The 12,160-nt window shown below is 43.6% G+C and overlaps 1 protein-coding gene across 2 annotated transcripts in view; it reads right to left on the reverse strand.

Annotated features, from left to right (window-relative positions):
- The window catches only part of SH3D19 (SH3 domain containing 19), a 245,957-nt gene that overhangs the window by 39,684 nt on the left and 194,113 nt on the right, over positions 1 to 12,160 (reverse strand). For both annotated transcript variants that reach the window (XM_033940651.1, XM_033940641.1), the window contains exons 17-19: positions 9,437 to 9,654; positions 5,325 to 5,377; positions 203 to 389 (exon numbers count right to left, since the gene is read on the reverse strand). In XM_033940651.1, the coding sequence (XP_033796542.1) occupies positions 203 to 389; positions 5,325 to 5,377; positions 9,437 to 9,654 (458 nt within the window). The remainder of the gene's footprint in view (positions 1 to 202; positions 390 to 5,324; positions 5,378 to 9,436; positions 9,655 to 12,160) is intronic.

A 12,160-nucleotide genomic window follows, 5' to 3' on the forward strand; every position in this document is an offset into this window, starting at 1 on the left:
TTTTTGGTGTTTACTGCTAATATACTAACATTCAGCAACTGTGCATCTGTACTACTTCAAAATCCTTTCCTTAAGACTAGTAAAGAAAGTGCCTACAGTATCACTCCAACTACCAAACTTTAGCACTGCAATTCCACTTGTGCACAGCGCTGCATTTTGTTCACGTCTTCTATTAGCCTATTTGCCTAGAGAGCTTTCATACCTGCGTATGGCTGTATGAAGCAGAGAGGCAGCATTCCCTCCCTCTCGTTCAGCCTCCCCCTACACCACTCTGAGTCCAGGTGCTCCGTGATCAGGATGAGGTCTCCTTTCCTAAAGGGCAGGTCTTTCTCAGTCTCTGCTGCAAAATCATAAAGTGCTTCATACCACTCTCCAGATGACGTTTTGTGCTACAAAAGAAATCACAAGAGATCATCATAAAAAGTTGTGCCTCAAAGCTTTTTAAGGTTAAACAATTTTTATTGATGACAGCACAGAATGGTACAATGAACAATATAACATGTCTCAACTCGCGGTCACCAAAAAATTTTTGTATACAAGAAAACAGAACACCCTCCCTTCCCCAGTCATACCCCTTTTTCTACACAAAGCTATGAATTGCAAAGAGTGAAAAACACAGAGGACTTTAATAGATGGCTCAGAGCCTGGTGTCATCAAGAAGGCTTCAGGTACATAGGAGGATGGGGAAATACATGGAAGGACAAGAAGCTATATTGCACTGATGGGCTACATATTACTACAGCAGGAAAAAGAAACCTTGCAGAGAAATTTAGACAATATTTTTCTAGGCATTTAAACTAGAAGGCGGGGGTGGTGTATGTACGAAAGACAATTATAGAGACCACCCCCGGCAAAAGAAAAGATGTGATAGTAGTAAAGGCTGCAACATAAGTAATATCAGCAACTCATTTCTTAGTATTGCAACGGAAAGTGAAATGACACAAAAATCCATACGAAAAAGGAGATTATCGCTGAAAAATAGCTGGAAAGCGATGACCACAAATGCTCGCAGTCTAAGCAACAAAGTTCATGATCTGCAAGCCCTGATATTAGAGGCAGATCTAGATATTGTTGCTATCACAGAGACATGGTTCAGTGAATCACATGGATGGGATGCAAACATACCGGGATATAATCTTTTTAGGAAGGACAGAGATGGTCATAAAGGTGGAGGAGTAGCTCTCTATGTAAAGATCAATATCCAAGCGACCGAAATGCAAGGGACCTGGGGAGAGGAAGAAGCGATATGGATTGCTCTGAAAAGAGAAGATGGAACTTCTATCTACGTGGGTGTAGTCTACAGACCTCCGACTCAATCGCAGCAAATTGATAAGGATCTGATTGTGGATATCCAAAAGTTTGGAAGGAAAGAGGAGGTTCTGCTGTTGGGAGATTTCAACCTGCCGGATGCGGACTGGAATGTTCTGTCTGCGGAATCGGAAAGAAGTAGGGAGATTGTGGATGCCTTTCAAGAGGCTCTGCTCAGACAAATGGTGACGGAACCCACAAGGGAAAAAGCGATATTGGATCTGGTCCTCACAAATGGAGAGAGTATCTCTAATGTTCGAGTGGGTGCTCACCTGGGTAGTAGCGATCATCAAACGGTTTGGTTTGATATAACGGCTAAAGTGGTGAGCGGCCGCACGATACTTAAAGTCCTAGATTTCAAATGTACGGACTTTAATGCAATGGGAAAGTACCTGAAGAAAGAGCTGTTAGGATGGGAGGACATAAGAGAAGTGGAAAGACAGTGGTCTAAGCTGAAAGGAGCGATAAAAATGGCTACGGACCTTTATGTGAAGAAAATCAATAAAAACAAGAGAAAAAGGAAGCCGATATGGTTCTCCAACCTAGTGGCTGAGAAAATAAAGGCGAAAGAGTTGGTGTTCATGAAATATAAAAAAACCCAAGAAGAGGAGAGCAGAAAGGACTACAGGGTGAAACTGAAAGAAGCCAAGAGAGAGATGCGTTTGGCGAAGGCACAGGCGGAAGAACAAATGGCTAAAAATGTAAAAAAGGGAGATAAAAATTTTTTCAGATATATTAGTGAAAGGAGGAAGATAAAAAATGGAATTGCTAGGCTAAAAGATGCTGGGAACAAATATGTGGAGAGTGATGAGGAGAAAGCAAATGTGCTAAACAAATACTTCTGTTCTGTGTTCACAGAAGAAAATCCTGGAGAAGGACCGAGATTGTCTGGCAAAGTTACACGAGAAAATGGAGTAGATTCTGCGCCGTTCACGGAGGAGGGTGTTTATGAGCAACTTGAAAAACTGAAGGTGGACAAAGCGATGGGACCAGACGGGATCCATCCCAGGATACTAAGGGAGCTCAGAGAGGTTCTGGTGAGTCCTATTAAAGACTTGTTCAACAAATCTCTGGAGACGGGAGTGATTCCTGGGGATTGGAGGAGAGCGGATGTGGTCCCTATTCATAAAAGTGGTCACAGGAATGAAGCAGGAAACTATAGGCCGGTGAGCCTCACTTCAGTTGTTGGAAAAATAATGGAAGTGTTGCTGAAAGAAAGGATAGTGTACTTCCTTGAATCTAATGGGTTACAGGATCCAAGGCAACATGGCTTTACAAAAGGTAAATCGTGCCAAACGAACCTGATTGAAATTTTTGATTGGGTGACCAGAGAGCTGGATCGAGGACATATGCTAGATGTAATTTACTTGGATTTCAGCAAAGCCTTTGATACAGTTCCTCATAGGAGACTGTTGAACAAACTTGAAGGGCTGAAGTTAGGACCCAAAGTGGTGAACTGGGTCAGAAACTGGCTGTCGGACAGACGCCAGAGGGTGGTGGTTAAAGGAAGTCGCTCGAAGGAAGGAAAGGTGAGTAGTGGAGTCTCTCAGGGTTCGGTGCTGGGGCCAATCCTGTTCAATATGTATGTGAGTGACATTGCTGAAGGGTTAGAAGGAAAAGTGTGCCTTTTTGCAGATGATACCAAGATTTGTAACAGAGTAGACACCGAAGAGGGAGTGGAAAATATGAAAAAGGATCTGCAAAAGTTAGAGGAATGGTCTAATGCCTGGCAACTAAAATTCAATGCAAAGAAATGCAGAGTAATGCATTTGAGGATTAATAATAGGAAGGAACCGTATATGCTGGGAGGTGAGAAGCTGATATGCACGGACGGGGAGAGGGACCTTGGGGTGATAGTGTCCGAAGATCTAAAGGCGAAAAAACAGTGTGACAAGGCAGTGGCTGCTGCCAGAAGGAGAGGCTTAGTCAGTATAAAGAGAGGCGTAGTCAGTAGAAGGGAGAAGGTGTTGATGCCCCTGTACAGGTCATTGGTGAGGCCCCACTTGGAGTATTGTGTTCAGTTTTGGAGACCGTATCTGGCGAAAGACGTAAGAAGACTTGAGGTGGTCCAGAGGAAGGCGACGAAAATGATAGGAGACTTGAACCAGAAGACGTATGAGGAGAGACTGGAAGCCCTGAATATGTATACCCTAGAGGAAAGGAGAGACAGGGGAGATATGGTTCAGACGTTCAAATACTTGAAGGGTATTAACGTAGAACAAAATCTTTTCCAGAGAAAGGAAAATGGTAAAACCAGAGGACATAATTTGAGGTTGAGGGGTGGTAGATTCAGGGGCAATGTTAGGAAATTCTACTTTACGGAGAGGGTAGTGGATGCCTAGAATGCGCTCCCGAGAGAGGTGGTGGAGAGTAAAACTGTGACTGAGTTCAAAGAAGCGTGGGATGAACACAGAAGATTTAGAATCAGAAAATAATATTAAATATTGAACTAGGCCAGTTACTGGGCAGACTTGCACGGTCTGTGTCTGTGTATGGCCGTTTGGTGGAGGATGGGCAGGGGAGGGCTTCAATGGCTGGGAGGGTGTAGATGGGCTGGAGTAAGTCTTAACAGAGATTTTTGCAGTTGGAACCCAAGCACAGTATCGGGTAAAGCTTTGGATTCTTGCCCAGAAATAGCTAAGAAGAAAAATTAAAAAAAAAAAAAAAAAAAAAATTTAAATTGAATCAGGTTGGGCAGACTGGATGGACCATTCGGGTCTTTATCTGCCGTCATCTACTATGTTACTATGTAGAACTATTCATAGCTCATTAGGGCCCCCAAATTTTTAAAGAGAGTCTTCTCCCCTTCCATTTCCCTCAGACATCCCTCGCCTCCCAACTTGCCAATTGATGGAGTAAATTATGCCAGTGCCAATAAGTGGGAATGTCTTTGGACAGCCAATATTGAAGCAAACACTTACGTGCCACCAAACTCATTTTATGACATAACAGAGCTGGAGCAGCTGTCAAAGCTCCAAATGTGCGCGGGACATCCAAGACCAACTGAGAGACTGTTCCCTTAATAGGCTTATATGTTACCCTATGCACAAAGCCCACCACTCACTTCCAGTATTGTCTAATTCGAGGGCAGTCCCAAAAAGTATGTTCCAGCATATTACTGGCTACCCCACATTTCGCACATAAGTCAGTAGCTATTCCCCCACTACGATACTGCTGATATTGAGTATAAGAACCTTTCAGCAACACTCTGCAATAACATTCACGCAACCAGGCACATTGTGTCAATGCAGGTAGACCCCTTATATTCACATGAAGATCCCACTGTGACAGATCAAGGGTCACATTATTCCCCCAATGATGGCTATAACCACTGAGATCCCTACTTGGTACCAACCCACTCAATAACTTATATAGACTGGACACTGAATGGATGCCCTCACCCTCCGGAGCAATCCGCTGTTGCATAGTGTCCCCCAAGTGCGCATTCAAGTGTGACATCTCCAAAGAAGCCTAATAGTGACGTAACTGGCAATAAGCAAACCTGTTGCCTCACTGAGCTCCCACCTGATCCTGAATGGCGTCAAAATGCAAGAGCTCCCCATCCTCCTATACAAGATGCTCCAACCTCTCTATCCCCTGCAACGCATAGTCCACAAACGCTTTGTTCTCCATTCCCAGCCAGAAGGAAACATTTCCACACAGAGGCAATAAATCAGTCATCCTTGAGTCTCCCCCCAGGATTCTTACCAGCCCTGCAAAGGCTGCAAGAGTACACTATCCTCAACTGCCTTGGCGTGTGCTTACAAACCAAATGTGACAAGGAGTAGAAATAGTACAGAGCATAATATGCACTCTCCAACTGCACCGGCGTATACTGTGAGGAGGATAGGACCCAGTCCCCTATATGATGGAGAAGACATGCATAATTGTACAACTGAATATCAGACAAGCTCAAACCTCCCATTTTTCAACCTTCCTGATAAATCTATAAGTGATGTTTGAATACTATTAGTAATCTTTAAAATTCTATGCAAAGCAGCACTGAAATAGCTTACCTGGGACACTGGTCTAGAAGATTCTCTTTTATTTTTCAAAGCAGCTTCAAATCCTAAAAAACAATGTGAATGGGGAGGGGTAATTTTATTAAACATTTGCCATGCATCTCGCATGTCACACATGATAAATGGTCCAGCTGAAAATGTCTAAGTATAAGTATTTATTTGTATACCACATGAGGCATTTCTGGGGTGCAGTTGTGATATACAAGTATATTTTATAAAATATGCATGTAACCCACATAGAGGGGCATTTTCAAAAGAACGTCCAAGTCAAAATTGAGACATCCTCCATATTACGTCCAAAAAAACCTACAATGTCCATCTCGCAGCCATTTTTGAACAAGAAAAATGTCAGGGTTTCCTGTTCAAAATTACTTATGAATGTTCACTGATTAGAAAAGTTTGGACAAGTTCCTGGAGGAAAAATCCATAGTCTGTTATTGAGAAAGACATGGAGGAAGCCACTGCTTGCTCTGGATTGGTAGCATGGAATATTGCTACTCCTTGAGTTTTAGCCAGGTACTAGTGACCTGGACTGGCCACCGTGAGAATGGGCTACTGGGCTTGATGGACCATTGGTCTGACCCAGTAAGGCTATTCTTATGTTCTAAAGGTATATTTGCCACATGAAATACCTATAAGTAAACACTGACTTGGCAAACATTTAAGTTACAATGTGCTGCACTGAGAAATAGGACTCTCACAAATATTACTCAAAAGAGCCTCAGACATTCAAGCAGGACATTAAAGTCCAAGCTGAATTATGTGTCGTAGCTGGGGAACTAAACTAATCTAAACTAAAACTTAGTTTTATACACCAGGTCATCAACCAATTTGGAGCTCGACTTGGTTAACATTAAGAATAGAATAATACAAAAGAACAGAATAAAAGAAATCTAATTTGGAAAAAGTAGAATTAATTTCCAAAATGTTTGGTGAACAAGACTGTCTTCAGAGCCTTCCTGAAAGAACAGAAGGGGCCTAAGTTTCTTAGCGAGAGTAGTAGGTGAAACTTGTTCTGTTTGCAGTAAGGTGTGCCCTTTTCTCCTGATGTAGCATTTTTTTGCGAAATAAGGCTCTTGTTGATGAGGGGTGATTTTTGATGTTGTTACTGGACTTTAATTGCTATTTCTGTGGATTACTACTACTTCCCTTGTGATAACAGCAAGTGCAGTTCAATTGCTTCCTTCAAAGCGGCAGCATGCATTCTCAGCTTAATTCTACAGAGGGAGAGGCAGTGTGTTTAAGCTAAGAACAATATTTCATCAGAAGTATGATATTATGATTCTACAACTACGTCCAGTTCTGCTTTGAATACTGTGTTTATTTCTCTGCCTTCGGGTGAGGAGCACAGGTTTTTCTCAAATTATTTTGAGCTTTTTACTGTGCTCCCCTGAATGCAAGAGGAGCCAATGATTACCAGATTTTAAGCCTTTTTGGCTGCACATAATTCAGCTTGGAATTTAATGTCCTGCTTGAATGTGAGGCTTGTTTGATTAATATTTGTAAGAGTCCAGTTTTTCAGTGCAGCACGGTGTAACTTAAATGTTTGCCAAGTCAGTATTCACTGATTAGGCCATACCTGAATTTTCAGCAGCAGGAGCAGTCTGGAGCCAGGTCCAAAGTTATCTGCACATCGGTGATATTTGCTGCCAGTGCTCCGCTAACTTAACTAGTGACCTGGATTGGCCACCATGAGAATGGGTTACTGGGCTTGATTGACCATTGGTCTGACCCAGTAAGGCTGTTCTTATGTTCTTAACTGGGCAATAGGACTACAAAGAATGCTGTCCTAACAATGCCCTGTTAAGTCATCTGGGTATGGCATTGAATGTTGGCCAAAGAGAGAAGATCACACAGAGGATGGGGGGAGTCAAACATACTTGCAAGGCTACGGACCCACACTGTCTTTGCCCCAGAGTCCCACAGCCCTCTAAGGTCAGCCCTAGTAGTTATTTATTTGTATTTATATCCCGTTCTCCCAGAAGAGCTCAGAACAGGTTACAAATTCACATACACAAAAAAACATAACAGGGTATAGTAATGTACAGTAGAGAATGACACGGGACACATTTTTCCCCGTCCCCGCAAATTTTGTCCCTGTCCCTGCCCCATTCCTCTAAGCCATATGTGTCAAACTCTGGCCCGCGGTGTAATAAAATTTGGCCCGCCGGACAATTTCAAATGTTCGCTTAAGCTGGCCCGCCAGCAGACATTTTTTTACCCAATCAGGTGCAAGCGTTCGCGCGCAGGATGCATTGCGCCTCTCATCTGGCGGCCGCTTTGTGACGCTGTGCTCCCACCGCTGCTCTTCACAAGCGTCTTCCTCTGCCTTTCGCCGTCACTGCTAGTGGTCACCTGCACCCTCCCAGCTGCCTGCACCCTGGTCCTGCCAGTGCCTGGTCCTTCTGGCTGCCTGCACCTGCTTTCCTTGTGCTAAGTTTAGAAGCTTTAAGCTTTTGCCCATAGAATCGGATAAGTTGGCTGTTGTTTTATCTTTTTAGTTTTGTTTTAAATTATTTTTTAACAGACATAGTAGTTACTATGTTTTCTCACTACGATCCTGAACGCTTCTTCCATCTTGGATCCACGATACTTATGATTATGTTATTTACTATTGATGTGTGCAAGTAGATATTACTATTTGTGTTTTAGTTTCTTAGTTACACTATCGTTCTTAATTTTCCATGACACATCGCGCCACTAATAACATTTTTCAAACATGAGCAGGCGCTATTTGTTTTTTTAGGACAACTATTCACATTTTTTAAGTTTCTCCTGTACATACATTTTTTGTTTGGGGTTATACACGATATTTGCTTAACTGATTCATTGTTATGTTTTTCTGAAGAATTTATGTACAAAAGTTTGAGAACTCAGTTTTGCTGCTCCTGTGCCTTGCCATACAACAGGAAGATAGTGTAATTATTACTTTACTTGACTTTCATTTTTATGCCTTTTTATGGATTTTTTTAGATACGGTCAATTTGAAGTCTTAAATTCATGCAATATTTTTTGGAGGACTCAGTATGTAAAGATAAATTTCATATTAATAGTATATCATATATTTTATATGCATTTTAATCTTCTTTCCTCTCCATTCTCCCCCCTTTTTTTCTTTCCTCAATGTTGTTATCATAGAGCCGGCATGGGGTTGGAGAGGTTGTAACCCTATACTTCTACTAAGACTAAGGGGTGCTTTTATTAAGGTGCGCATTTAGCGTGCGCTAAATCGGTTAGCGTAACCTTAATAAAAGGACCCCTAAGTATCTTAATAAAAAAATTTGGCCCTCGACTTAGCCTATGTTTTGGATTTCAGCCCCTTATGTGATTGAGTTTGACACCCCTGATCTAAGCTCTGCCTTAACCACACAAACCTCGAACATTTGAGGCTTTTGCAGATGAAGACAGAGTTTGCAGGAATGGGCAAGGACAGGAAAAGAACCTGCGGGGATGGGATGGGAAAATGAGTTCCCGTGGAGAGGGGGAAAATTTTGTCCTCGTGTCATTCTCTACTTGGGAGAACAGTGTAGAAAAATGAATAAATAAATAGCGTGAAACTATTCAGCCTCTGATAACCAGAGCTGGTACTGTGACATCATAATGCCTCATTCTACCAATGCCTAAGAGCCAACCTCATCAGTGATGTCACAATGGCTTCATTGTCCTATACTTGGCTCACTTCTACTACATTTTGATTTCTAGAATGGTGCAGCGTAGAGAATGATATGGGGACAAATTTTTCCCCGTCCCCGCAGGAACTCGATTTCCCCGTCCTGTCCCTGCAAATTCTGGCGCTGTCCCTGTCCCATTCTTGTAAGCTCAGCCTTAACCACACAAGCCTCGAACACTTATGATTTTAAAGTGTTTGAGGATTGTGCAGATGAAGACAGAGCTTGCAGGAATGCGGCAGGGACAGGAAAAGAACTCGCCGAGACGGGATGGGAAAATGAATCCCCGCGGGAGCGGGGCAGAATTTGTCCCCATGTCATTCTCTACAGTAGAGCATGACAGTACATTTTAGATCATGACATGATAGTACTCAAAAGCATGGCATTACTTAATAGGATATGACAGAACAGCCTGTCATAAACAGTTTCATCACCTACCACTAGATGTAAATGCAGATGTACTTGGGCTGCATTCAGGGAGATCTTCAACAACTTCTACAAAGTTTAGCGGGAATATTCCTATTCGGCCTTTCAGTTCTCCCCTGGCCCACTCCTCATTTACATATTCTTTCAGGACAATCATTTCGCCGTCAGCAAAACTCAGCTCATCTTTCTGATCGCCTATAAATTCGAATCGAGAGATGCATCTTGGGCCCCTGGGAGGGAAAAAAAACCCAGCCTGAAAACACACAAAGTATCTACAAGAGATATGTTAGAGATGCATATTTCCCCCACTCTCCATTTTAATTAGAATCAGGCATGATGCTTAGAATAACCAGACTAGTTAAAGATCTATATACCACAAATGGAACTCTTGATACAAGCAGTAGCAGAGAGTCGGGAGGCAGAAGAGAGTAAAGGTAGAGTAGAGAGAAGGGGTCAGAGGCAGAAAAGAGTGAGGGGCAGCGGCGAAAGATAGCTCCACCCACCCCTCTGATGTCATAACTCCGCCTTAAAAGGGGCGGAGCCAACAACAATTGCTTCCAAATTGCCCTGAGAGCCAGGCAAGCAGCAGCAGAGAGTCAGGAGGCAGGAGAGAGTTAAGGAGAAGTATAGAGAAGGGGTCAGAGGTGGAGGAGAGTAAGGGGCAGCGGTAAGAGGTAGCTCCGCCCACTCCTCTGAAGTCGGAACTCGGAGCTCTGCCTTAAAAGGGACGGAGTCAATGGCACTCAGTCATTCAGCATGCGTTGAAGGTGAGCGTTAAAGGTGCTCGCCTTAGCAAAAGCGCCTTACGAAGGGCCTTAAGAAGGGGCGAGTCACTGCATGAACAGCAGAAGAACAACCGCAGCAGTCACAGAGGAAAGCCCGAGCAGACGCAGAGGACAGCCACAGCAGACTGGCAAGTGGGCAGCAATGGAAGCAGCAGACAGAAGCAGGAAGTTGAGCTACCCAGTTTTCTGCATCGTCTGCCATATGTATGACTACCTCCCCTCAGTGAGGCGGTCTTATGTATGCACTCGATGTGGGGAACTGGAGAGCCTGAAGAAACAAGTCAGATTCCTGGAGGGCAGAATACTGGAACTGGAAGCACTTCGAGAAGTGGAGGAGGAGGACAGGAATGCAGAGAACGTCATGACAGATGAAATCATCGAGGAAGAAGTCCGGGAGTTAGAGAAATTCATCGAGGAGGCATACAGGAAGGCCGTGGAAAATCACCAGCAACAGTGGAACTGCCGAGATACACCTACAGAGAACTTCTGAAAAGGGAATTACAAAGGGATGAGACTCATGATGGGGAAGAAGATCAAGAAGAGTATAAGCACTGTAAAGACGCTAGAGCAAGCGTAGTCCCTTTTTAAGGACACAGTCACCGAGGGGCAAAATCTATATATACCGCATATCAACAAGGGATCCAAGAGGAAAAAGAACAAGGAACCGGTGTGACTCAGTGTAGTGGTGAAGGAAGCGATCAGGGACAAGAAGACTTCATTTAAGGAATTGAAAAGGCCAAAACGGACAAAAATTGGAAAAAGCACAAATAGCATCAAAGCAGGTGCCATAAGGCGGTATGAGGGGCCAAAAGAGACTACGAGGAAAAAATAGCCAAGGAGGCGAAAAACTTCAAGCCGTTCTTTCAATATATTGAGGGGAAACGACCCGTGAAGGAAGTGGTAGGGCCGTTGGATGACCGAGGAATGAAGGGAGTTCTAAAGGAGGACAAAGTCATCGCCGACAAACTGAGCACATTTTTTGCGTCTGTGTTTACCGAAGAGGATATACGCAACATACCGGAAGCCAACAGGCTATGCATGGGAAACGAAGACGGGAAACTGACAGGGTTGACGGTCAATCTAGAAGAGGTATGGCGGCAGATTGATAGGCTTAAAAATGATAAATCCCCAGGACTAGATGGCATCCATCCAAGGGTAATCAAGGAACTAAAAGGGACTATAGCTGAACTGCTTCAACTGATAGCAAAACTGTTGATCAAATTGGGAAGGGTTCCAGAAGACTGGAAGGTGGCGAATGTTACACCGATCTTCAAGAAAGGTTCGAGGGGTGATCCGGGAAACTACAGACCGGTGAGTCTGACCTCGGTACCAGGAAAGATGGTAGAGGCGCTGATAAAGGACCACATCATTGAGCACCTTGACGGACACGATCTGATGAGGACCAGCCAGTATGGCTTCAGCAGAGGAAGATCTTGCTTGACGAACTTGCTGCACTTCTTTGACGGAGTAAACAGGCAGGTAGACAAGCGCGACCCTGTCGACATTGTATATCTGGATTTTCAGAAGGCGTTTGACAAGGTCCCGCATGAACGACTACTTCGAAAAATTGCAAACCATGGAATCGAGAGTGAAATATTCACGTGGATTAAAAATTGGCTAGATGGTAAGAAACAGAGAGTGGGAGTAAATGGACAATACTCGGACTAGAAATGCGTCACCAGTGGAGTGCCACAGGGTTTGGTGCTTGGACCCATGCTCTTCAACATATTTATAAACGTTCTGGAAATTGGTACGACGCATGAGGTGATTAAATTTGTGGATAATACGAAGTTATTCAGAGTACTGAAGACACAGGAGGATTGCGAACATCTGCAACGTGACATAAACACGCTCAAGAAATGGGCTGCGACATGGCAGATGAGGTTCAACGTGGGTAAGTGTAAGGTGATGCATGTCGGTCTGACCTAGCAGCTGCAAATTCTTATGTCCT

Source organism: Geotrypetes seraphini, chromosome 1 (assembly GCF_902459505.1).
Source record: "Geotrypetes seraphini chromosome 1, aGeoSer1.1, whole genome shotgun sequence".
NCBI classification, from domain to species: domain Eukaryota; kingdom Metazoa; phylum Chordata; class Amphibia; order Gymnophiona; family Dermophiidae; genus Geotrypetes; species Geotrypetes seraphini.